Consider the following 27,100-nt stretch of genomic DNA (forward strand, 5'->3'; position numbering starts at 1 on the left):
CCCTCTTGGGTTGTCAATGTATTTACACACAACTTCATATTCTCAATCCATAAACATCACAACATTGTTTATGTTTGATCATACCTTGAGCTTTGGTAAAATGATCAGCAATGTTTCCTTCATACATACAATACTCTAGTGTAATCATTTTACTGCTAACACTTTGCCGTACATTCATATATCTTAAGTCAGTATGCTTTGTCCTTGTCTTTACAGCAATATTTGATGCCATCTGTATCGCTGCTTGGTTGTCTTCATATACAACAATAGGCTCACGAACATTAATTCCCATATCTATCAGGAGTTGCTTGTAACAAATTAAATCAGTACATAACAAAGATAAACATGAAAATTCAGCCTCCATTGTTGATAAACTTAAATGCTTTTGACGAATAGACCGCCATCCAATTAATACCTTTCCCAAGAATAGCGCAATACCTGATGTAGATTTACGTGTGGAAACCTCAGTTGCAAAACCTGTATCAGCGTATGTGGTTAATATCAGCTCATCCTTAGGCTCTAAGTAGTGCATTGTTTGTTTCAGATATCTCAATACATGTTTAGCAGCTTGCCAATGCCGTTCAGTTGGTTCGGCATAAAACCTGGCCAATTGATTAACGCTATATGCAATATCTGGTCTAGACCAATTGCTAAGATAAGATAAACTACCAATTAGGGATTGATAAATATTCTTATCAAAAACTGGGCTTTTGATATCATCATTGCTAAATTCTTGACTCATAGGAGTTTTAGCTGGTTTACACAGTTTCATTTTGAAATTCCTGAGTAACTGATTGATCTTCTCAGTCTGTGATATTTTATATCCTCCCCTAGTCTTATCTATCTTCAAACCAAGATATTTCTTTATTTCACCAAGGTGTTTTATTTTAAACTGCTTTTTTAATAGTGTAATAATCTCAATAGCCTTTTGCTCTGTTTTAGTAATCAATGCTATATCGTCTGTAAACAATAACAATAATGAAATCATACCATTGCTTTCTTGCTTAAATAAACAAGGATCAGCCATTCCAGCTTTAAACCCTATCCTTGCTCATTTCTTCACTATGCATTGATTCCACTCGTAGCCTGACTGTTTTAAACCATACAGGCTCTTTTTTAACTTCCAACAATCATTGTTGCTATCAGTGTTTAACCCTTCAGGTTTCTTTAAATAAATAGTGTGTTGCAATGGTGCATGGAGATATGTTGTCTCAACATCTAAATGATTTACTACATATCCATGCTTAGCTGCCCAAACTAACGATGCACGTAATGTTATGGCTTTAAACTGGGCGCAAATACTTCATCATAATCATTTGCTGACTGGTTGAAACCTTGTGCTACCAATCTAACTTTATGGGTAACAGTCCCATCTACACTTGTTTTAATCTTATAAATCCATTTACATCCTATCACAGCGATGGCGAACCTTTTTTTGGCTCATGTGCCACAAGTGAGGGGAGCGCAGGGGGATCGTGTGCAGACGTGCCGCACCCATAATTCAATGCGCGACCCCCCAGTGCGCATGCACGCAACTACAGGCACGACATCCATTTTTACATGCTTTTTTCGCCCTCCCCAGGCTCCAGAGGCTTTATAGGAGCCTAGGGAGGGGGAAAAGAGCCTCTCCCCCCCGGAGGCCCTCTGGAGGCTTCAGGGACCATTCAGAGGCTTCCCTGAAGCCTTCAAAGCACTCAAAATGACCCTCCAAGCAAATCGGAAGTGACTTCCAGTTTGCTCGGAGGGTTGTTTTAAGCATTCCGAAGGCTTCAGGGAAGCCTCCAGATGGTCCCTGAAGCCTTCGGAGCTCTCAAAACGACCCACTGAAACGACCCTCTCCACATAAAGCCTGGGGAGCCTGGGGAGGGTGAAAAAGGGCTTTTAAAAAGTGTGAACACAGCTGGCCAGCGCGCGCATGAGCGCTGGCCAGCTGACAGGAGAGCGCCTTGCGTGCCCTGACGAATGGCTCTGCGTGCCACCTGTGGCACATGTGCCATAGGTTCCCTATCACTGCCCTATCGCATTTTCACCTGGTGGTAATCTCACATTCTCATATACCTCCAGATCTTGTAAATATTTCAGTTCCCTGTTCATTGCTGCTTTCCAGACTATTTGCTCCTCTTTAGGATAGTTCATGATACGTTGCAGGAACTTTATCTACTTGCCATGCTATATTAGCTTGATATCTCTCAGGTGGTCGTGTTACACGGGTAGAATGCCTAGGCAACTCAGGGCTCACTATTGGACTCTCTTGTTGCATCTGTTCCCATTCTTCTAACTCCTCCTGACTTTTCACTTCATCCTGACTTTGCACTTCCTCTTTAATTTGTATAGCTGGTCTTTCTATTTTACCACTAGGAAATACCTGGGTTTCAATAACTACGTCATTGTTAAATTCCAATTTATCCCAACCAACATGCTCTAGAAACTTTGAATTAGCACTGTAATAGATCTTAATTGTACCTTGTTCCCAGAACCTATAAGATCTAATGGTTTGAGTCATAACCTACGAAAAATAATTTCCTAGCTCTATGTTGTCCCTTCAATCTGATCTGTGCTGGAATATGCACCCATGCAGAAACTCCAAACATGTGCAAGCAGCTCAAATCAAGTTTCTTACCATGCCAATGAGTAAATGGTGCTTCTCCAGTAGAAGCATTTACAACGTTGTTCAGTAGATGATTAGCACACATTATGGCTTCACCCCATAATGTTTCAGGCAATCCTGAATCGGATAACATGGTTCTAGTCATGGCTTGTAACGTTTGCCCCCTTCGTTCTACAAGCGAGTTATGTTGAGGTCTATAAGGAGCAGAATGTTTATGCTCAATACCAGCTTTTTTTAACATAGTTTGGAACTTATAATTGGTAAACTCCGTCCCATTATCAGTAACTACAGTAGTAACCTTGGCTTTTATCTTTCTTTCCGCAAACCTTAACCAATTAAAGAAATGTTGAAATGTTTCTGTCTTGTCTTTCATTAAATAGCAGAAACCGTATCTTGAATAATGATCCATGATACTCAAAACATAACAGGCACCTCCCAAACTGGGTTTTATAGGTCCAATTAGATCAGCAAAAACAACTTCCAAAGGTTCCTTTGTTTTAAACCCATTACATCTGTTTGCTGGAGTAACCTTGCTCTTTTCCTGACTACACACATTACAATTTAAATATTTACTGCAAGGTTTTAACTTTACTCTTTCTGACAATTTAACAGTTTGTTGCAACATCTTGAAATTAATGTGCCCTATACGCCTATGTAGCAGATGTATCCATTCATCATGTGGCTTCACATTATCATACACTGAGTTAGCAGTATGGTCATCAGATGTAATATATAAACCATTTGTTAATTTGGCAGCAATCCTATTACCTTCCTTTTCTATGATAGTTATCTCCCCTAAAGGTTACTACATAGCCAATCTTCACTAGAGCTCTTACTGATAACAAATTAAATTTCAGTTTAGGTATATACAACATGGATAAATGCTCATTTACAAATGAACACCTTGCCATACCTTCACCAGATGCTTTCGCCCTCCATCCATTTGCCAAAGATACATATTGCTTGCTGGAAGACATTTTTATAAAACAATTCTTATTTCTAGTAATGCTGTCAGGGCAGCCTCCATCAGTAACCAAGAAAGAAACCACTCAATTCCATTTTTCAGAATTAAGAGTACTTTTACTGGTTATGAGTAGAAAGCAGCTAGCAAAGCAAGATCTGAGGCAAAAGCGCGCGTAATCATAGATATCAATGTGTGACCCAACTCCCTCCCCCTAGTAACCCCATCCCCCAGTCCAATCCGCACACCCCACAGGTGTCATGTGGGCTGCAGCTTTAAAACCCATCATCAGGTTGGTATGCCGGACGGTTGGCCTTGGCGGCAATTCCACTATCTGCAGCATGCACAGTAGATGGTGAGAAAATCACTCCCTTCTTCATTCACTCCTGTGCTTAAGCTTCCCCTCCCAAATACCATGTTATCTCCCCCCTCCCCATTTCAATGGCAGCCGAAAGCAAGCAGCAAAGCAGAGGCTGACAAATGCACTCTGATGCTCCACTATCAACAACCCATGAATCATGGCTTATTGGTGCATTTCTAGAGATAGTCAAAGTAGACATACCTAACTTGACATTATCATTTTTCTTAGCTTTTCTAGTATTCTGTTGTTTTGCATGTTTACAGAATCTAGCTATATGCCTCTTAGCCCCACAAGAAAAACATTTTCTAACAGTATAGGCAGTTGAAGGTGACTCTTCATATTGTGGTGGTTTCTCTCTCAGTTGTTCTCTTTCCAACCTTCTTCTGGACTCTTTCAACAGTCGTGCAGTTATGTCAGTCAATGTTAGTTCATTTCGGGTTATGACCTCGAGGGACGATACAAAATCATCATAACTCTCATCCAGTGATGACAGAATGATGTAAAATTGATGTAACTCTGAGAAAATAAGTTCCTTTTCATGTAGCTCTTAGAAAACTCCTTTCATAAAGTTTAAATGAGCTAACATATCTCCACCCTTCAGAAGACATGCCCTAAACAGTTTGCAGGCAAGATATATATGTGCACCTACAGTGTCATGTACATATATCTTCTTCAAATTCTCCCAGCAGCTTGCTGCAGATTTCTCCCCACGAATATGAACTAACTGTTGGTCAGTCAGTGTTAGACCAATTATACACAATGCTCGTTCATTGCATCTTTGAAACTCTGTTATCTTCTTGGCATCATCCTCAACATCTGGATTCCAAGAAGTCACGTCCGGTGGATTCTGTACAGCATCCCACAATTCCTCAGTATGCAGGAGTAGGCTGCACTTCATAGACCAGGAAACATAGTTTGTTCCATCCAACCGGGTTATCAGTGATAGATCTGCTGATGGTGCGTGTGTCATCATCTCCATACTAGCAAAACTTACAAACTAAACAGCTATCTGTATACGGTAATGCGTATCAACACCAACTCTCTCTTTAGCTACGTCTGGTACACTCTGGGCCCATAACCAGTGTTAAGTAAGTAAGCTCCCCGTTAGGAGAGCGAGTACGCAGAGAAGCGTAGTGAGAGTGGTAGGCAAGAACACGCACAAACCAGCATACAGGGACACTGAATAGTATAAAATATAGTAGTTTACTATGTGGAAATATAGAGGTATTCAAAGTCCAGTTAACAGTCCAAGTCATACACGGTTCAGTCATTCAGTTATCAAATAGTCAGTCTAGCAAACAAAACAGATAACACTAGCAAACCACAGTACCTCACAATACACCGATCAGCATCTAACAGAGAGCTAGCAGCCATTCTGGCTCCCTCTTATGGCTGCTTGAGGTAACAAACCAATTACATCTCTTTAGCATTTAAAGTAACAGATACATTTGTTACAATCATTGCTTAAATACATTGCCAAGCCAAGCCTAGGGTTACAACCCTAACACCCACACCTGAAGCCCTTCTAAACAGAACACCAACACTGATATCCCCTAAACTCTGCTGAAGATGTTTCCTAGTAACAATAGAATAGAATAGAGTAGAATAGAGTAGAGTAGAGTAGAATAGAATAGAGAATGGAATGAAATAGAATAGAATAAGGAATAGAATAGAATTCTTTATTGGCCAAGTGTGATTGGACACACAAGGACTTTGTCTTTGGTGCAGATGCTCTCAGTATACATAAAAAGACAAGATACAATCGTCAAGAAACATAAGGTACAACACTTAGTGTCAGTCATAGGGTACAAATAAACAATCAGGAAACAATATCAATATAAATCGTAAGGATACAAGCAACTAAATTCTAGTCCTGCAGTCATAAGTGGGAAGAGATGGGTGATAGGAACGATGAGAAGACTAATAGTAATAGTAATGCAGACTTAGTAAATAGTTTGACAGTGGTGAGGGAATTATTTGTTTAGCAGAGTGATGGCATTTGGGGAAAAAACTGTTCTTGTGTCTAGTTGTCTTGGCGTGCCGGGCTCTATAGCATCATTTTAAGGTAGGAGTTGAAACAGTTTACATCCAGGATGTGAGGGGTCTGTAGATATTTTCACGGCCCTCTTTTTGACTCGTGCCGTGTACAGATCCTCAATGAAAGGCAGGTTGGCAGTAATTGTTTTTTCTGCAGTTCTAATTATCCTCTGAAGTCTGTGTCTGTCTTGTTGGGTTGCAGAAGCCAAACCAGACAGTTATGGAGGTACAGACGACAGACTCAATAATTCCTCTGTAGAACTGTATCAGCAGCTCCTTGGGCAGTTTGAGCTTCCTGAGTTGGCGCAGAAAGAACAATCTTTATTGTGCTTTCTTGGTGACATTTTTGATATTAGGTGTCCATTTTAGGTCTTGAGATATGATAGAACCTAGAAATTTGAAGGTCTCTACTGTTGATACTGTGTTGTCTAGTTTTCTGTAAGAGGTGGTAATATGGGAAGGTTTCTCCTAAAGTCTACCCCCATTTCTAAGGTTTTGGGTGTGTTCAGTTCCAGATTTTTCCAGTCACACCACGAGGCTAGTTGTTCAACCTCCCGTCTGTATGCGGATTCATCGTTGTCTCGAATGAGACCAATCACTGTTGTATCATCTGCAAACTTCAGTAGTTAGTAACAAAATGTTCTGAAACCTACCCACAAGCTTGGAGAACAAACCTTCCCCCTTATCCTACACCAGAGCTACAGATATTCACAACTATTGTATTGCAATACAATCACTTGCCTGGAGCATGTCATATCATAGTGGGTACACTAAGTTGGTGAAACAGGGGCAATACTTGGAAATCGCATTTTCCTAGTATCAACCAATTCTGATATCCCTCAAGAGGCAGTACAAGTAGTCCTCAACTTACAACCACAATTGGGCCCCAAATTTCTGTTGCTCAGTAAGACAGTTGCTTTATGACCTTACTTGCCAGAGTTGTTAAGTCAGGGGTGTCCAAACTTGGGAACTTTAAGACTTGTGGACTTCAACTCCCAGAGTTGAAGTCCACAAGTCTTAAAGTTCCCAAGTTTGGACACCCCTGTGTTAAGTGAATCACCACAGTTGTTAAGGGAAACTGGCTTCCCCATTGACTTTGCTTGGCAGAAGGTCACAAAAGGGAAATCACAGCACCCCGGGACACTGCAGTCGTCATAAATATGAGTCAGTTGTGAAGCGTCCAGATTTTGATCACATGACCATGGGGATGCTGTAATGGTCATAAATGCGAAAAACAACCATGTCACTTTTTTCAGCACCATTGTAAGTCGAGGACTACCTGTCCAGCACTAATTATAGGAGGCTGGGAGTCACCGGTAGAAGGAACATTTTGCATTTTGCCAGAGTTGGGAAAGAAATTTCTGAACAGGCATTTGAAATCTGGAGTCTTCTTCCTCTTCTCCTCTCTTTACAACCTTAATCATTTTTTTTATATCAAGCAAGTATAAAATGCATTGCTTTATATTAAATTGTCAAGGTCTTCAAAGCAATAGAAGAGAATGAAATAAGCAAAATATAGAAAGGGCTTTAGAAATGTTTACAACATTAAGGAAGTAATCGGGTGATGTTTTCTACACAAGTTTGGAAAGTGATCTATGGCATCGAGCTGTGCTTGCAAGGACTTAATTTAAAAAAAAATTAAAACATACTTTAATTCCATTTTGATCCATTTTTCTTTCTTTTCTTTCCCCTTTTCAAGCTGTTTTGCTTTGCAATATATTTACCAGTTATGAGCTGCAGTATTTCTTATGGTAATAATGCAATATTAACTTGGTTTTTCCCCCCAAGTATTTTGAGTTCACAATTCCTGAATCTGAAGAAATATTGTTGGGTTCATTAATAAAAGAGATCTTTCTATCTTAAAAAAAAAAGAAATGTTTACAACAAATGAAAAAGAAGAAAGTTGATAACCATCACCCACTTGCTACCAACTCCTAAGCAATTTGGAAGCTGCTGAGAAATTGGTAAAAGTCTGGCTAATTTTCAACTCCACCCCAAGTGATAGGAAGACCAGTAAACCTGTGTCCAAATATACCCTACCTGAAAGTTGGTGAGATATAGAGAATCAGGGAGTGCGCTCAATGTGCTATGCAAACTGCCTCCCACTTCAGCCCATCCTCCTCTTTTGCCCCACCAACCTATCAGTTGGACTACTTTTGGACCTAAGTTTCCCAGTTTCCCAGGATATCAATAAACTCATATTTAGCCTGAGATATAGGTTGCTGGCAAGGAGCACCTAGCACCTGCCCTCCATCCTAAGCCCCCAGCCACACTCATTCCAAAGTGGTTGTCATTGGTGGATGTCTCTCCTGTTAGTGATGCTCGGTGGGAAAATCTATCAAATGCTGCTCTAAAACTGTCTCACGGTCAAGCTGAATGGACTGGCTGGATGAGTTGCATCCAATAGTATAAGCTTTCTTGCTGTGATTGTTATGCAAATCAAGAGTTTTCGAGTGAATCAAATGGTTGTTAGCAAAACTGCATTCCACCATTAACTTTGCTTGTCAAAAGCCACCTGCGAAGGTCCCAGATGGCGGTCACATGACCAGGATGCTACAACCATTATATATATACGCCAATTGCCCAGTGCCTTAATTTTGATCATGTGACCGTGGGAACGCTGTGATGGTCATAAGTGTGAGGACCAGTTGTATGTCACTTTTTCAGGGCCATTGTAACTTTGGACAGTCACTATGTGAATCGTTGTAAGTACCTCCTTTCCCCAACAAATTGGCTGGATTTTGAAAGCAATTGCAGCTCATCACATTTAGAAGACACCTACGAGTCCGTCTGACATTTCATGCAATATCTAAATTCATTTCCTTGAAGTCCTGAATGCTTCCTGTACCCCTTGTATTTCTCATATGTCTCTTTTGCGGTCCCTAAATTGCATTTATTGTTTTCCATTAAGGTTTACTTCATAAAATTCCTACAGGCAAGCATTTATTTATTGAGCACCTACATTTTATGTTACAGAGGGGCCTGTTTGCCATGATCCTATCTTCTCTTGTGTTGGTTGCAAGCTTGCTGCCATAAGATGCCTTGAAAATTCAACCCAAACAAAAGATATAAGTTGAACAAAAGCCTGAATATTGTTAGCATCTCTCCCTCGTACACTTAACACACTTATCTCCTTAATTTAAAACAGAGAAAAAAGATGGCGGTCTACGGAGATTCTTAGTCTTCCAGGTGATGGTTGTCCCAAAGGTGCTTTCTTTCAAAAGGCAACGGGGCTTTCTTCTGTCCAGTTGCCTTTTGAAAGAAAGCACATTTGGGACAAAGATTGCAGTCATGTCATCTTCTACTTCTTGTTTACAAATCAGTTACTTATCATTAGTAGTTAAACTACTCGTTTAACTATAACTTCTAGAGAGTCAGTGTTAAATTGAATCCAGCAAACAAAAAAGATACGCAAACAATAATAACATTCGCTTACAGCCCAAACACTTTTCCTCAAATGTCACCTACAACTCCCAGAGAAGGAAATGTTAGGAGAACATCTGTAGGTAACCCCTTGGGAGAAAATTCCACCTAAAGAACTAAGGAAAGGGTAACCTTCTTCTTGCTGGCTGGGGAATTCTGGGAGTTTAAGTCCACATAAAGAGGCCATAGTTGCTGACTGACACATTGGTTGGAAACTTACAGTTGCCCTGCCCTGCGCTTGGGTCTGGAACTCAGCCTCCTCTCAGTTCTTCTCCATTACTTACTTTTAGTCGGGGTGGAAGAAACCAGTTTCTCCTTGGTTCCCACAATTTGAAAGGGAGGGAAAGGTCTTCGTCATCACACTACAGAGCTAATCCACATTAACTGTTTAGCCAGAGACAGGACTGCAGATGAGAAGATCAAAGCTTTCTTCACTTCTCTCTCCTTTCTCTCTCTCTTTCTCTCTTGCCACCTTGCCTGCTGATTTCCTGCCCTCTAAGATCTCTGCAGAGGCAGCACCAGAAATTTGTTTGTAGCACTTGTTTGACCACAAAAAGTTCTAAAGCAGTTCACAAACCCCAAAAGTTTCCTGCCAGCGCCAAACACACCCCCCACCCCCCCGGCGCCTTCTGTAGTTCTATAGTTGAGTGTTGCAGACGGCCCCCTATGGATCTCCTGAGCCATAAGACATACTGTACTGTTGTGCCTTTTGAATTCTGGGAACCATCACACTGGGAAGAACACAGAGACGGTATGGATTCAAAGCAGAGATGGGTTCCTACTGGTTCGGCCCGGTTCTGCCGAGTAGGTAGTAACTCGGCCAGACACGCACCCAAACTGGCTCTATGGTGGCGCCATTTTGATTTTCTGTTTTGCGCATGCGCAGAACAATCTTTATTGCAAAAATGTAATTTCTTTCCTTTTCTAACGTTGTGCGCATGCGCAGACCTTTTTGGGTACAAATGTGCACACACATTTTTTGCGTGCCGATCAGCAGTAATGCTGGCAGCAACCCACCCCTGATTTAAAGGATGTTTCAGGAATGCTTCCAGACATTTATTTAAATGTCAGAGGAGCTCCATGCTCCAGATTGGGTCCAAAGGGATCTCTTTGCTTTCTCTTGGCTTGATTTTCCTCACAAAACATCACTAGAGAGCTAGTGATTCTCACTTCTGAATGGGAAAAAACTGACTAGCCAGGAAACTGTTTAGAGAATTGCTCTTCTATTGGAAAAAGGAGACATGGTGACATTAACCTCAGTAAGGTTCAGATGATTACGCTGCCCCCGCATTGATTTTTGGCCCCTCATCCTGACATTCCTACTAATTAAATTTCATTCAAATACTCTGAAACTTAAAGTCATGCCCAACACTTGGTGGCTGAATGATTCAAAGGTTTGTTCTCTTATTTGAAAAGGGATAGTGTTTATGGATATTTTCTGGAACAAAATGCCTAGGGGGGATTTTTCAGAGGGAGATGATGAATAAGGCCAACTTTTGTTTGTTTCACACAAAAATATATCACCGAAATAATTAGCTAGGAAGGAGAGGATACATTGAAAATAAACTAGGGCACTGGACTCTATGGTGGAGAGATGAGGACAGTGAGTAGACTGGAAAAAATAAGAATGGATCCAATGAAAACAGTATGGAGCTTTTCTGTCTTTCTCTTCAGGAAGGGAGGGAGGGAAGGATGGAGGGAGGGAGGGAGGGAGGGAAAGACAGAGGGAGCAAGGATGGAGGGAGTGAAGGACAGAGGAAGGAAGGGAAGGAGGGAGGGAAGGAGGGAGGGAGGGAAGGAAGGAAGGACTGAGGGAGGATGAAGGAAGGACAGAGGGAGGGAGGGAAAGACAGGGAGGGAGGAGGGAGGAGGGAAGGACAGAGGGAGGGAGGGAGGGAGGAAGGGAAAGACAGAGGGAGGGAAGGACAGAGGGAGGAAGGGAGAGAGGGAGGAGGGAGGGAGGGAGGAAGGAAGATTTAACTTTAGATTTTAGATTTGTTTTAAAAAAATTTTACACTACTGAGAGTCACATCTCCAAGATGGGCAGCAATATAAACTCTCTTTCACTTGCCTACTCCAATTTCATCAATTTGGTTGCTCTTGCGTGAACCTTTTCCTTTCCGGGTTAGTGACAAGAACAACGCCCAATGGCAATCTTGCAAAGCATTTCCTCCTTTTGGACATAAATCTTGAGATTATGGGCAATTTAGCTTGGTTTTGTATGGATGCCTATAAAATAATCTTTATGATCATCACTAAGAGCAGCTGAACACAATTCTTTACGGTTAGTCAAACATGGCTTGTGCTCAACTTTAAGTTTTGGACCGATTTTTGTCTTAGTCTTTTCGATGGAGTTTGTGCTTTGTATTCTGTGGATCCAGTCAATCATTATATATTCCTGCTGGGTTTGTCAGAGACTGATTTGTAAGTGAAGTCCTTAAAATTTTTTCATTGTTTTATAAAATTGTTTATCTTTGGTTACCAAACTTTTATGCATCCTCTCCATAGTCCTCACTTACAAATTATATAAAATTTCATATTATCAATCTAATATATATGTATACAGTATTATCATTATTAATCATTTATTTGACTATAACTATTAACTTATTAATGGTTAGACAAAGAATTTTATAAAAATGTATTATTACCGGATGGATTTAGGATGATGTAATGAAATGTCTTAATATAAATTTACCTAAAATGTGGAATATCTCACATAAAATGAAGTAATGACAATTATAGTCAGATAAATGTATAATAATAATAATTGTATACATATAGATCAGATTGACAATAACAGATTCTATATAAAGTGTAAGTGAGGACTATGGTGAGAATGTACAAAAAAGTACAAAAAAGTACGGAATTGGAAAAAAAATTTGTTTTATGTTTGTCTGTATTTGTTTGTTTCAAAATTTAAAAAATGTTTTTTTAAAAAAATATTCGTTGATTTCACTCTGAATTTTTTGGTTTCATTTTGAAGGCGACTCTTGTGTTATTGTGACTCATTAATCTTAGCCTTTTCTGTTCCAAATATTCCTTTTAGTTGGAAATTCTTCTATGTACTCTTTTTATTTATTTATTTTAAACCAATAAGTTTAATCCATACTGGCTGGGGAATTATGGACATTGAAATCCACACATTTTAATGTTTCTAAAGTTGAAAAGCATTGACCCAGAGTTACAATTACCACATGGTTACATTTGCTTCCTGCTGGTTAATAAACCATAATAAAGATTGCTAATAAAGAATACTGCCGGGGGAAGAAAAGTGGAATTGAGCAGAAATCACAAAGAGCAACAGAATCATGATCTCTGGGGTTTCTTTTCATATAATTTATTAATTGTGCCAAGCTTGCTAACGTAAACACAAGCACACTGGTTGCACACTCAGTGAAAATTGGCAAGGGCAGGGCCGAGAAGGATGTGGTGTGTTGATGGAGGTATCTTAATAGAAAAGTCACTGAACAGAGGAAATACCCTTTACAGCAGTGCTTCCCAAAGGAGAAATCTCCCCAAATTGGATAAAAGTGTTTTCTCTTTGGGTAATAATGTATGACCCCATTACTAACAGAAACATTTAAACTGCTTAAAGATTCCTATTGGTACTAACTAATAAGCTTTGTGAAATTACTGATGATAATGTGTTGAAATAACAAAGGAATGTTCAATGATGTTGATTTTATAATGCAATATAAAATATTTTATAATACCATTTGTTCAGCGAATAAGTTACAATGGTGCTGAAGGAAGGGAATTTTGACAATCCTCAAAGTTCAGCAACACTTTTTGCTAACACAGTTGTGTTTCAGTTCTTCCTTGTGGCTGGGTTACAGGATTCTCCATCAGTTCTTAAGCCACCGAAAAGTATCTATAAAATTTGGGGTCCCCCCCCCCCCGGTGATCTCCATGTTGCCAGAGGCAAGATGCTAGCAATGGCTGCTCTCCTCATTTATAGGGGGCAAGACCTGCTAAGGACAAGGATGGGCAGATTCTTGTAGGAGATGACCATGCTGAGCCCAAGGGAGGGGGTCAAGCATATCATCAGTTTAGACTCCCTTCTTGCCCTCAAGAAATCTATGTCCAGCCCACTTTGTTCTGTTGACCCTTATCTACTGCCCATTTGCCTTGCGTTAGTAGTTCAGATTCTTGTTTAGACGTAGCATGAAATACACTTATATTCATTTTGGTTTCCAATGTTTTGTGCCTGACAATTTCCTGTCATCATTTTCCTTCCAAACATCACCAGAAGAGGGATGAGAGCTTCCAGGCAGCAAGTGGGACAGAGGAAGAGTATGGTGGTTTCAACTCCTATCACCAATCCCTTCGGTTTGCAGCAAAATCCTTGCCAGGCGAAGCCAAAAGGTGTCGGAAGAAGCATTACAGGTGGTGCTTGACATAAGACCGTAATGGAGATTGCCCGCTAGAGTTGTATGTCATGGTGGTCATAAACCGTGAAGATTTTACAAACTTTTTTGCAGTGGTCATTAAGAGAACTCCAGGGTCGTAAAACGAACGCCATGCTCATGAATTGAACTCATTGTTCACAGTTTTGGCCAAAACCCGGAAGTAACATTCAGTTTTCAGCAAAATCATCATAAAGTGTGATTGCTACGAACAGCTGTAAATGGAGAGTGTTGCCAAGTGCCTGAAATATGGTCGTATGACTGCTGGTGGGCGAGGGAGGCAACCATGGGAACTTCGGAACTGGGACATCACTGCCTTTTTGCAGGTAGGTCATAACTTTGAACAGTCCTTAAGGAACCGGTCATAGGTCCACCTGTACTCACCCAGCATGAGACTCTTGGCTCTTGCAACGTACAGGCCCTGGACCCAGGCCTGAGGAGAAGGGAGGGCAGCCGGTACATTGTTGCAGGGCCCAAGGAGCATAAAGGGGGCCCATGAAGGGGATTTTCTTAAAATTTTTTACAAAAGCAAATTTTTAAAAAGAAAAACAATATTGGACATATACTTCAAGCTCTGTACTTTGTGTATATAGAAAAACCGCCTTGCAGCCTTGTTTGACATAACCTTCATTAATCTGAAACTCAGTGAACAGTTATTGATGTCATTTACTGAATTTTAATTTCATTACTTATTTATTTAAGTTTGCAAGTTTAATTTCATTTCATTGATGAATATATTTTATATTTCATTTCAGTTTATGAATGGTAACAAAATGCCATCTCAAAAATCTGGAGCTCAAAAAAGCTGTGCATTGTAAATGTACAATTAGGACATTATTGATTTATGTGTCCATGTGTAGGTGAGGGGGGGGCATACTAGTCTTGTTCCAGCACTTAATAATCCTCTTGGCAGCCCTGCCTGTACCCAAGGTTTACATTAAAGCAGGGGTGATGGTTGTGCTCCCTGGGACATGGACTTAGTGCCATTCTCACCCCCGAAAAAGAACAGCTTGCACAATTAGAAGACAATCAGAGAAAGATAAAGCTGCTCTGAATGGGGGAGGGGGTTGGGGGCGGACCAGAGTGTAGACTACGTACTCAGCTGAGCTCATTTCCTGCTCCATTTTAGAATTTGTAAACAGAGAGGAAAGTGGGAAAGCTCTGGGAAAGCCCAACCAGTCTAAAGCCAAAGTGAAGCCGGACTGAGGCAGAGTGCAAAGGTACACGTTCATAAACAACACACCATGCTCATCTGACGGCACCTTTTATTGCTGTTTTTGAAGTGTTTCACTTACCGCAGCTTCTCAAAGCCACACCAAGTGACTTATAATAAACAATTAGCAAGCTTTTAAAACACAAGTAGGCAAAATAAATGAGGAGCAGCCGAGGGGGAGATCAGCCTTCCAGGGAAAAGAGTCATATCAACCAGCAAATTTTTTTCCCCTTGAGGTCAGTGCAGTGGTGAAATTCAATTTTTTGTACTACTGGTCCTGTGGGCGTGGCTTGGTGGGTGTGGTTTGGCTTGGTGGGCATGGCAGGGGAAGGATACTGCAAAATCTCCATTCCCTCCCCACTCTGAGGCCAGCCAGAGGTGGCATTTGCCGGTTCTCCAAACTACTCAAAATTTCCGCTACCGGTTCTCTAGAACCTGCTGGATTTCACCCATGGGTCAGTGCCCCTCCTGTGTCCTTGGCCAGGCCCACAGGACAGTCCAGAGAGCCACAGCATAGAAGACCTTAAGGCAGGGGTGTCCAAACTTGGGAACTTTAAGACTTGTAGCTGGCTGGGGAATTCTGGGAGTTGAAGTCCACAAGTCTTAAAGTTCCCAAGTTTGGACACCCCTGCCTTAAGGGAGGGGAGGTCAAAAAGGTCAAAATGCAGCTTGTGAATCCTGCTCCTTTTTTGCATGCATTGCTGGCAACTTTGGATTTGCCCTTCTCTGAACCTGCAGATTGGAGTTTGTTCTCCACCAGAACCTTCTTAAGCCTGCAAATCACCAAAAGGATACCCACTGTCCTTCTTGCTCCATATTGCTCCCTGCTCTTCATCTCCTTTTTCTAAGTAGCAAAGCTTCCTTCCCTGAGGGGTGCTTCACCCAAAGAAAAGCTGCCCCAGGCAGTTCCCTAGACTTCCCTACTTTCTACTAGGATGTGTTTTGTCTATCATCTCACCTCCTTGAGATTGCCAGTCCAGGTATGTTTGTGAGCCCAGAGCAGATCAGCTACTGCTCTACACAGGTGCAAAATCTATAGGTGCTGGCAATGGGAGCCAAGATACCCTCTGGTTGCCAGCAGCCACAAGCGCCAAGCAAGCATGCAATGGGGTGAAGGTCCATCAGCACAAGGAGAAGCGGCGGGAGTTTATATTCATGCGGGTGACTCCAATGTGCTTGAGAGGGGTAGACAAGAGGAAGGCCATCTTGGGGGGAATGTTGCAGAGCAAGTCTGAGTCCTCCTCGCAGCCCTCCAGTTCAAAGGTGGCATCATCCAGCATCTCTTTGTGACGATGGCAAGCTTGCTCCACTTTCAGCTGATGGATCTGGGCCCGCAGCCCCATCAGCTGCCGTGCCAGCTGGTGATCCAGAGCCTGCATCTTCCTCTGAAAGAAGAAAGGATTGGCCTGAGATCAAATGTATTTATTTATTCGATTTTTATCCTGCCTTTATTATTTTTATAAATAAGACAGCAAATTTACATAATACCCATGAATGAAGGCAAATCTACCAAATCTACTGGATCTCCTGTATGGATTGCCCCTGTGACTACGTAAGACAGACAGGGAGGAACTTACTACCAGATAGGAAGAACACACGCGACGGTCAGACGAGGAAACCTGAATATTGGTAGCCTCTCATTGTCCTGAACAAGGACAGGCATTCAATTTCGCAGCTACTAAGATTGTTGGCCGAATAGGTACAAAGATGTCCAGGGAAATGATTGAAGCCTGGGAAATAGACCTCATGTCAATTAACAGGAGTGCTGATTTACCACCAGCTTATTAGCTACTTAGGAGCTGAAGACTCCTAAGTAGCAATAGCCAAATTGTCAGCCATCAACATACCAATCAACTAACAGGAAGGCACCAAATGAATACAACTCACAGAAAAGCCCAAAGCAAATATTCCAGTAGAAAGAAATTCCCTGGAGATGGGCTCCAGCATGAGTTCAAAAGCTTGGAAGAATAAACTTCTGGACCCATTGACCAACTGTCAGACCTGCCCCAATCTGATCCCTTAGGAAAGGAAGACTCTCGACTCCATTAGGTTGAAATAAAAGGTTCTTTTACTGAAGGAAGTTGATTGCAGTAAAGTCAGACTAACTCTAAGGTACACCAATGGCAAACCTATGGCAAACCTATGGCACGCATGCCAGAGGTAGCACATAGAGCCTTCTCTATGGGCACGCATGCCATCACCAGCTGCTCTTCTGGGTTTCATCACGTGCATGCGCGCCGGACAACTGGTCTGGCATGCATGCGTGTGGTGGCCAGCTGATCTTTTGGGTTCCAGTGTGCGCATGCAGGCTGGCCGTCTGGTCTTCGCACCAAGACCAGCTGTCCAGTGCGCATGTGCACGATGGAACCCAGAAGAGCGGCTGGCTGCCACACACTTTCACACCGGCCAGCTGCTCTCTTCCAGGTTCTGGTGCTCCAGCACATGCACAGTTTCAGCACTCAGTGCCAAAAAGGTTAGCCATCACTGTTCTAAGATTTCCTTGCATGAAAAGGATACAGAAAAGACTCCTGTCTCTGATCCCCCTGCGTCCAGTCTGCATTTCATCAATTCAGCAGCTCGCCAAAATGTTATGAGAACACTGAAATGTTGTGGGCAATTCGCATTCCTTTCCCAGGGTGCATGGCCTTGGTGCCTCTGGTACAAACTGGTTCTGGGCTTCTCTGGACTTCCTCACCTGTCATTTCGTACACTCAATCATATTGCCCATTTGTCACCTTCTCACCCCTTCCAACCTTTGATGGCAGGACCCAACACCAACCCAGATTCAATTTTACATAATAATCTGTCCTCCTCCTATTTTCTTTGCAGCAACAACAACAACCCTGTGAGGTTGGCTGGATGGTGAGAGTGTGACTGTGACTGGCCCAAAGTCCCAGCTTTCATGCCTAAGGCAGAATGAGAACCACTGCATAAAATTGGGTCTGAATGGGTTATAATTGAAGAGAGAAGTATCTAACATCCATCACTTCACTGAAGAAAGAATGCTAACATCTGGGCTGGATCCTAGCACGGGGTCCTAGAAGGAGGAGAAGGGAAAGCCAGTGACATTACACACATTGTGATGCCCTCCCACATGGGATCAAATTCTACAACTGATATTAAGTTGACAAATTGCCTGATAATCCCACGACCCATGTGACCTCACTTGCCTCCCCTGCATCCGAGGGTGTTGCTGGGACTGCAAAGGAGGGCAAATGACATTGGCTGCAACACGGTGCCATTGCACAGAAGTTACTGTGCTTCTATTGGACCCCTGTAGATTCAACAAATAAAAACAACTTGCAGTTCATTAATCAACTTTACAATTTGATTTGAAACAAAAAGATGGAAACAATGAAATGGCTGATTTAATTATGTTGCTGCTGCTGCCACGGGAGGTAGACTGGGGTTTTTATGAATTTTTATTACTGTGTTTCCCTGAAAATAAGACAGGGTCTTATTTTCTTTTGATTCCTGAAATAAGCACTTGGCCTTATTTTCGGGGAAACGTATTATTTTTGAGGTGGAGGAGGCGGCGAGCGTGGTCACCTCATGGCTGCTGCTGTGTTGCAATATTTGCGCTCAAAAGCCCGATTGGGCTTATTATTCGGGGAGGTCTTATTTTGGGGGAAAACAGGGCATATGATTGATTTTTTAAAATTTTGTGAGACTCCTGGAGTCATTTATGCATTGAGTTTGGCAGTTATGTAAATAGACTGTGTGTGTGTGTGTGTGTGTGTGTGTGTGTGTGTGTGTGACAGAGAGAGAGAGAGAGGGGGAGGGAGAGAGGGAGAGAGAGAGATCCAATAGATAGATAGAATAGGTAGGTAGGTAGATGAGGGAGAGAGGGAGAGAAAGAGGGAAGGAGAGAGAAGTATGTTTTACTTCTCTCCATCTAGCAGCTTAAAGTCAATGAGGTGTAATGCAAATAGGCCAGTAAGCAGCCAAACAGAGCCAAGGGTTACCAAGATAGCCCCAAGGGACAGGTAACAACCTAATTTCTTGAAGGAGGTTAACAAAATATCTCCAGACAGAAGGGTGAACAACTGTTAGGCCCACAAAGAGGCTATGGCCAAAAATGCCAAGGTAGTGGGTTTCACAACTTGAAGTTTCATGATGCACATAAAAAAAGCGGGGGAGAGTTTTCATTGCACTGTTGCAGCTCCTATCTTCACTTTCCTAGCCCAGCAGACACACCTGTTCCCAGAAGAGCAAACACAAATGTAATAAACACCCATCAGTTCAGCTGCAGACTTTGCTTTGAGCAGTAGAATTCTCAAGACAAAATTCACCCTTTCATTTTCATTGCAGTTGTGTTTCCCAGCCTTGGTTGCTTTTAGACTTCAACTCCTAGAATTCTGGGACACATCTGAAAGCTGGCAAGGTTGAGAAACATGACTGCAGGTTCAGAAAATTACAGAGAGCTATGCATTGAATCACCAGGGGTTGATGTATAGCAGAGGTCTTCAAACTTGGCAACTTGAAGACTTGGGGACTTCAACTCCCAGAATTCTCCAGCCAGCTCTGCTTAAAGACTTAAAGTTACCAAGTTTGGGGACCCCTGGTGTATAGTCTCCAAGGAGAGTTGACTTTTTAAGACAGGATGACTCTACTCCCACAAAGTGATTCCTGAGCTGCAACTTCAGGAAAGGTCCCAGCTTTCCTGTGATCAGCTCACAACAGATATCCTGTCATTGCTGCCAGCTACTTTACATAGTGAGAAACACCCAGCCATTGGAAAGCTTTCTCTGTTGCCTGACGCCATGCTCTCCCCTCTGCAGTCTTGTATAGTAATTTTTTTTAAAGTACCATTGGCTGAAAGGCTTTGTGCCAGACGTGGTATTCAGCAGATTCTGACAGGTTCTGGAGAACCGGTAGCAGAAATTTTGAGTAGTTTGGAGAATCGGTAAATACCACCCCCATCTATTCTCTGCCTCTTGATTCCCAGATGATTCGGAGGAAATGGGGATTTTGCAGATTCCTTCCCCTGGAGTGGGGAGGGAATAGGGATTTTCCAGTATCCTTCCCTTGGAGTAGAGAGGGATGGAGATTTTGCAATATCCTTTCCCTGGAGTGGGGAGGGAATAAGGATTTTCCAGTATTCTTCCCCCAGGAGTAGAAAGGAAATGGGGATTTTGCAATATCCTTTCTCTGGAGTGTGGAGGGAATGGAGATTTTGCAATATTCTTCCTCCAGGAGTAGGGAGGGAATGGGGATTTGGCAGTATCCTTCCCCTGGAGTGGGGAGGGAATGGAGATTTTGCAATATTCTTCCTCCAGGAGTGGGGAGGGAATGGGGATTTTTCAGTATCCTTCCCCTGCCACGCCCACCAAGCCACTTCCACGGAACAGTAGTAAAAAAATTTGAATCCCACCACTGCTTTGTGCCTATGATTCTAAAGATTTGGAAACTGCAGAAAATGTTCTTCTTCATTGTTCCTTCTCTGGAGCAGATTCTGAACCAGATTCTCTCTGAACCAGATTAGTAGAAAACCCGTTCGCCCAGGTTCAGCCTATGTCAAATGCTGCTGATAGATGGAAGTATCCCTCATTGCAGCACATACAGCTAAGTTTTACGCAGAAGTAGGAAAGATCCGATGAGCTCATTTTTTGCTGGCCAAAGGTAACTATAATTCATCTAAATTCTAGATGTTATCATTCTTGGGGGAATTTTAAATGATATTACATGGAATATAATGTTAGTGTCTACTTTATAATTTAATACAGACTGCATCATGGATCTCATTCATAGATGTTAGTTAGCTTGTTTTAGAAATGTATTTTAACTTTACCTTAAACTATTTTGTTTTTTATCCATTTATCTAGTTATCTTTGTCCAGAATGATATTGGGCAGGGGTGTCAAACTCACATCATCACAGTGGTGTAACATAACATATTAGGACTTCCCCCCCCCCCCAGGATGTCCAGGATGGCCATGGACTCCCCATTGCTCAAATATCTTGCTCCCCTTCTTCTTTTTCTTAAAATATGGGACTGCACTCTGATTACATATAGTATTGAGAGAAAACTGCTGAGTTTCACATTGCTACAATTTACTTACCCACTGAATATTGCCACATTTTATAAAATATGTTGGTAACTAACTAAGATTTATTTGGGTCTTTATGTGTTTATTTTTCTTTATTCATTTGTTTACTTGACCAGCAGATGCACCCAAAATCCATCATAGTAAGATTCGACAGTAGTAAAGATTCAAGAGGGAGCAACAACAACAAATGATTTGTGCAATATTTAAAATATTTAACAGTTTTAAAAGACCTCAGCAATGTTGGGTAATATTTACTGCCACGTCCTCAGAGTTGCTAGGCAAAATTTAGCAATTTTGTAGTCAACAATGGCCATATGATCTGCCAGAAGAAAAGACGTTGGTGGTGCCAACTAATGATTTACAAGCAGCCAGAGATTCTAATGTAGTGTTAAGCACACACTTTCTTCAACATGGCAAGCCACTCCTTTGCTTGGACTGTGACGGCAAAAAGCTGGAAGCAAAACTAAAAGAAATGATGTATATATCTATCACGGTCACCATAGAATGGCTCGATCTCAAACACAGCACTTTATGGTCATTGTATTAGGATCTGTTCTCTGTTCCTGAAAGTTTTCAGTTGTATATATCCAACCACTTGCCCCAACTTGCCAGGAGGGTACCAGGTGAGGAAGCCAGCGCCAGTGGACTTAATAGGTTTCAAAGCATTTCCAAACACTTCCCACTTCTAATAATCAGAGGAGACTAGGTGTGTCAATGATGTCACCTGTGACATGGCATCATCATCATCATCATCATGATCCAATATTGTTGTTGTGGCTTCAACTAGAGGTTGGTCCTTCTCAGACAGGACGCTTAGGCTCTCACTTACAGCTGGAGCAGAAGCAGAGAAGCACAGCTTGTAAAAAGCTCCTGACTGGGTGGTGGTCCTTGAAAACTACTGACCTGAAAGGGTTTTCCCCTCTGCCTATGTTCCCCAGAAGCCCACTGCCCAGAAAAACAGCAGAGATTAAGTTAAAGGAATGAATAGTATAGGTGCTCCTGGTTGGAGGTTGAAAAACCAGGATTTTGCTGCCCTGTCTTCCAGTAAATTTCATTGACATTAATTATAATTACCCCAAATGTAGCTTCCTGGTAGAACTATCTGACTTTCTGACCCTTTTAGACCAACTAATCCTGAGACCCAAAGAACTACTTACCAGTTCCATCCGAAGCCATTCAAAGGCCATACCAATGGTGGGGAATCCACAAACAGACTTCAAGGGTCCCTGGGCCTGAGCCTCCTCTCCTACTGCCTCTTCACCCTGCTTCTCCAGGTGGGTCTTCAGAGCTCCATCCCGCAGCCCATTTCTCCAGGAGGGACTTTGCACATGGGCCTTCCACTCCAGATAAGATGGGCGCCGTGTCTGTAGCTTCAACTTTGTTGTCAAGGCCTTGACGCTGTCTAGGTTCTCCTCTTCTAAGTTCAGGTCATCTTCCCCCAGCTCCTTGAACCTCACCAGGGCCATGGCAGAGATGCCAAGCACAGAGTGTCTCTCCACAGAGGACAAAATAACAAACTCACTCTCCTTCTCGGTGTGTACACGCTGCATATACGTGTGCGTGCATGGACAAAAGCTGTTTATTCTTGAAACAATGAAGTCCTTGGAAATATAAAAAAGAGCAGGAACTTTAATTATCCAGAGGTGAATGGCACAGGGTGTTTTTTTTTTGAAGTATACTATTATTGTCTTCAGCTGGGCGGGGACACTCTATTCTTTGAAAGGAAGTTTCAGTAGGAACATAAGTCAGCAAGAGTGTAAAGTAATTTATCCTGCGTGGGCACTGCTTCCTTTTCTTATCACCAGCCAAGAAGAGTCATGGATCCTCCACCCAGATCTGAAATGAGTTGGAAAGATGAAAGGGCAAAGTACAATATTTTTTATCGAGCTAGTTAAAGTTAGGCTTTAGCTAACCAGAGGCGGGGAGACCTTGATTGGGGCACTGGCCTACCACATCTTCTCTGCCCTCTTTTAGTCCCTGGGACAACAAGGAAAGTAAAGCAGCAGCTCCTCCTGCTGACTCTAACAAACCAACCCATTTGATGCACTTCAGTATGCAAATAGGGAACTTTCTTCTCTAAGGCCTTTCCTGACCCAGAAGAGGTGTTTTCTTTTTTACAAAAAATATTTTATTTTTATTTGCTTCATTATGTGTGGTCAAGTCATTTTTAACTCCTAGGAACCACATAGATAGATGGTGTCCATGGCAATTTACACCCAACCTGGATTTTCAGGTCTTTTAATGCTGCACCCACCTCTTCTGCAGCTGAGTCCATCCATCTTGCTATTTTATTTTTCTTACCCATTCATAAAGGCTGGTTGGCTTACAAATAAAAAATAAAAATAGCATAGAACATGTTTTGTCTTCTGGAGTAACCTTGGTATGTTTCCCAGGGCTGCTGCTGATTTCCCACCTGTCTGAGATTTTTAGTCCAGATCCAAAGTTGCTGGGCAGGAACAGAATACTGGATCAGCCAAACTGTTGCCTTATTGAATGAAGACTGTCTTTTAAAAGAGAAAGACGGTGGCACTTTTTTCTAGGTACCTTCACTTTAAATTGCAATAACAATAATTAAACTTATATACCGCTTCACTTTGCTTTTACAGCCCTATCTGCCTTGGAAAGATGAAAGGCTGAGTTAACCTTGAGCCAATCAGGATCAAGCTCCTAGCAGTGAGCAGAGTTAGCCTGCTCCTAATAGCAATAGCACTTAGATTTATATACCACTTCACATTGCTTTTACAGCCCTCTCTAAGTGGTTTACAGAGTCAGCCTCCTGCCCCCAACAATGTGGGTTCCCATTTTACCCACCTCGGAAGGATTGGAAGGCTGAGTCAACCTTGAGCCAGTCAGAATGCAGAGACTATCTCTCAGTTTGAGCTATTATTTTTCTTTTGATGATGAAGAAGTTGACCTCTGTGGTTTGGGGAATCCAAACACCTTTCTTAAATTTAGAAATCAGGAGGGTTCAGAAAAACCAAAGGGGTCCAATTGATCAAAGCTCTGTACTTTTTAAAGAAAAGGGTGGTGTTTTCATCACAAACTGCCATTTTGACCTTTTCCCCCCACAAACACACCCTAAGCACCGCTGTTAGAAACTTTTGCTACTATTCTCATGATTTCTGTCTCAGCTTCCTGCAAAACCAGTCAGTTCCTTATTCAATGAGGATATTGCAGAACAGCATTTCTCAATCTCAGTTGGGGATTCTGGGAGCTAGATAATTCTGGGAGCTGAAGTCCACATGACTTAAATTTGCCAAGCTTTAGAAATGCTGCTCTGGAGGTGGAGAAGCTTGCTTAAACTCCCCAGAAAGAAAGACCATAGCTGGCAGGTAGGAGCTCCACCCCCCCCCCAAATCAATTTTATGGGGGGTTTCTTCATGTGTAATCCTATCATAGGTCTACCGTGGAGAACTCTTACTTTCTGCTGCGCCTGGGAGCACTTCTTTGTTGCCACAGTCTCGTTCCTGCACTTCATTTAAGGTGGAACCAAACAACTGGATTTCCTGAACATATTTAATCATTCTGCCCCAGCCAGGCATCTTCCAGATGTCCTGGGGCTGGAAATTTCTAAATTCCAAGCCAGGCTGTCTGGAGGGTATCAGTTTGGGTAAAGCTTCATTAGAGAAATGATATCTGATTCTGGTTGCTCTGACCTGGCTGGAGGCCAAGATAACATTCAGGTTCATTTTTTCAAGGATCCATTGCTAAACAGCTAAAAAGGGAAAACATGTCCTTCAAACAGAATACCTAGAAGAGGCAATCCCATCTGGGCAAGTTTTAAATGTTTGTTTTGTCAGTCCGACACCTGTGGGAGATTTGGAAAAAGAGATGCTATCTGCACTCTAACTGCCCACTCTTAGGATAAAACTGCATTAACCAAGCTCTCTCAAGCATTTCAAGCAGGCAAACCGTTCCATTCCAGGCCTTGCCTGATTTCCTTTGAAAGGTGAAAGTCCAAAGGAACAGCAATTGTGTAGACTGTTGGAAAACCAAAAGGACAATGTGCCTTCAAGGCGACTCCCCTTTTGATAGCAGAGAACTGTAGCCCGTGAAAATCCTCTCCCTGTTGGCCATGATGGTTGTAGACAATGGGTTTAATTCTGTGACTCATTGGGACATTTTTGAGCGGAGGGTAACGCTGTCTGCTGTGACCAGAAGAAACATTCAGTTTTAGGCTGACAATATTGTTTTTACTCCAGTGCTGGATAGTCCTGTGATTATCTATGAAATATAGTATATCATGAATAGAAAAAAAAAACCTCTTAGTAGCAAACAAACGTCAGTGATAAATCAACAATTGCTTATTTAAACAGATAAACAGAATGACCTCATTTAGGCAAAAAAGCCAGTGGGATTGGGAGCAATTTCTGACTTTCTGCCATCTTCCCCAGTGACTTTGCTTGTGGGAAGCTGGCAGGTAGCATTTCAAGTCAAATCACCTGGCCCTGGGGATGCCTGAACAGCCACAACTTTGACAATAAAACCGGTCTGAACATTGTGGAAATTTCAAGTCCTCCAGCGTAAGAGGTCCTGGATTTTTTACACATTTTTTAAGTTGGTGGATTTTAGGTGCCTTGATTTAAAAATCATTGTGGTATAATGCATTGTTTGGGTTAACTTGGGAACACAAACAGACAATAAGAGTGTTAATAGTATATTACATTCCTAAATAATGCTGTACGTTTGGCTTCCGTGGGCTCAAGAATTCTTTCCAGCACTCATGTGATGGGACCAAGCCTTCACAGCTGGTGTTGGTTTTTAGCTGCTGCCTTTTCACCTTTGACCCTCAAACAGCCCCCTTCCTGAAAGGCCGGCCCCCAGAGGGTGAGCAGGAACCTAACCCTGGGCATTGAACTGGGGTGAATGAACCCTGGGGGCAAAAGCACAAAGCATCTTTCACTTTTCTGGAACAGCTCAAAAACAAACTCCCAGCTCTCTTTTGGAAGCATTTTATCTTGATGAATCCAAAGTTCTGGGTTTGTGTGACATACTGAACTTTACATCCCCCACCCAGGTGGGATTCCCACAGCACAGCTGCTGATCGAACATCCATTTCCCTCAAGCCAAGGAAAAATGTGGTATTTATTAGTTTGAGAAGAAGTCCTACATTTTAACCACCACAAGAAACCCTCCCTTGAAATGTAGAATCCTGTAGGTGGGAAGTTCAGATGGGGTGGGGGGAAATCCATGTGGGGAGCAGAGGGAGAGGCTCATTTTGTCACAGCAGATGGGGGGGGGAGTGGAAAAAGACCTAAGAGAAAATGTAACTGGCTACAAACATCTTTGGCTTCCAAATCCAGACTCTTCTGTGTACATCTGGAGTGTGAGGAATAGCACCCACCTTACATAGATTATACAGAATAACAGAGGGAAGGGATCTTGGGGGTCTTCTAGTCCAACCCCCTGCCTAGACAGTGTTGGGGTATTCACAACTTCTGGAGGAAAGTTGTTCCACTGATTAATTGTTCTAACTGTCAGGAAATTTCTCCTCAGCTCTAAGTTGCTTCTCTCCTTGATTGGTTTCCACCCATTGCTTCTTGTTCTACCCTCAGGTGCCTTGGAAAATAGTTTGACTCCCTCTTCTTTGTGGCAACCCCTGAGATATCGGAAGACTGCTATCCTGTCTCCCCTAGTCCTTCTTTCTATTAAAGTAGACATATCCAGTTCCTGCAACCGTTCTTCATATGTTTTAGTCTCCAGTCCCCTAATCATCTTGACAGCATCCACAATGCTTCATCAGGAATGAACCATCTGGAGTCTTCCAAGGATTGTGGACAAGACTCATCCATTGCAATCCGTTATTGTCAACAGCAAAGGACTATTAGAAGTGTCTTCAACCCATCAGGGAGAACATCAATGCCTTATTACTATTTCTTTGTTTGTTCTATTTAATTTATACACTGTCCAAGCATCTGCAAAGCCACTCTTTATTGTCAATTAATCTTGATTTACGTCTAGGCATTTGGCAATGAAAAACACAGCAGATCCTTACATCTCACAGGCTTACTGAGGTAAAACCCAATCTGCTTGGGATAC

General features: G+C 42.1%; 2 protein-coding genes across 3 annotated transcripts in view; both read right to left on the bottom strand.

Annotated features, from left to right (window-relative positions):
* LCK (LCK proto-oncogene, Src family tyrosine kinase) overlaps window positions 1-9,825 on the bottom strand; it is a 50,701-nt gene extending 40,876 nt beyond the window's left edge. Inside the window, exon 1 of one of the 2 annotated variants that reach the window (XM_081961613.1) lies at window positions 9,675-9,825. Coding sequence is in view for 1 of the 2 variants with exons in the window: in XM_081961612.1 (XP_081817738.1) it covers window positions 8,930-8,960 (31 nt within the window). In the remaining variant the exon portion in view is untranslated. Of the gene's footprint in view, window positions 1-8,929; window positions 8,978-9,674 lie in introns of those variants that run through there. The other variant, XM_081961612.1, reaches the window with a different exon arrangement.
* Window positions 9,826-14,580: 4,755 nt separating this feature from the next.
* On the bottom strand, window positions 14,581-22,885 carry FAM167B (family with sequence similarity 167 member B). The gene is made up of 3 exons (XM_081962690.1): window positions 22,219-22,885; window positions 15,645-16,397; window positions 14,581-15,534 (listed from the first exon to the last, which is right to left on the bottom strand). The coding sequence occupies exons 1-2, from the start codon at window positions 22,609-22,611 to the stop codon at window positions 16,134-16,136; spliced, it is 657 nt and encodes a 218-aa protein (XP_081818816.1). The 5' UTR covers window positions 22,612-22,885; the 3' UTR covers window positions 14,581-15,534; window positions 15,645-16,133.
* Window positions 22,886-27,100: the final 4,215 nt, after the last annotated feature.

The sequence above is a fragment of the Natrix helvetica genome (assembly GCF_964273705.1).
Source record: "Natrix helvetica genome assembly, chromosome: 9".
Lineage (NCBI taxonomy): Eukaryota > Metazoa > Chordata > Lepidosauria > Squamata > Natricidae > Natrix > Natrix helvetica.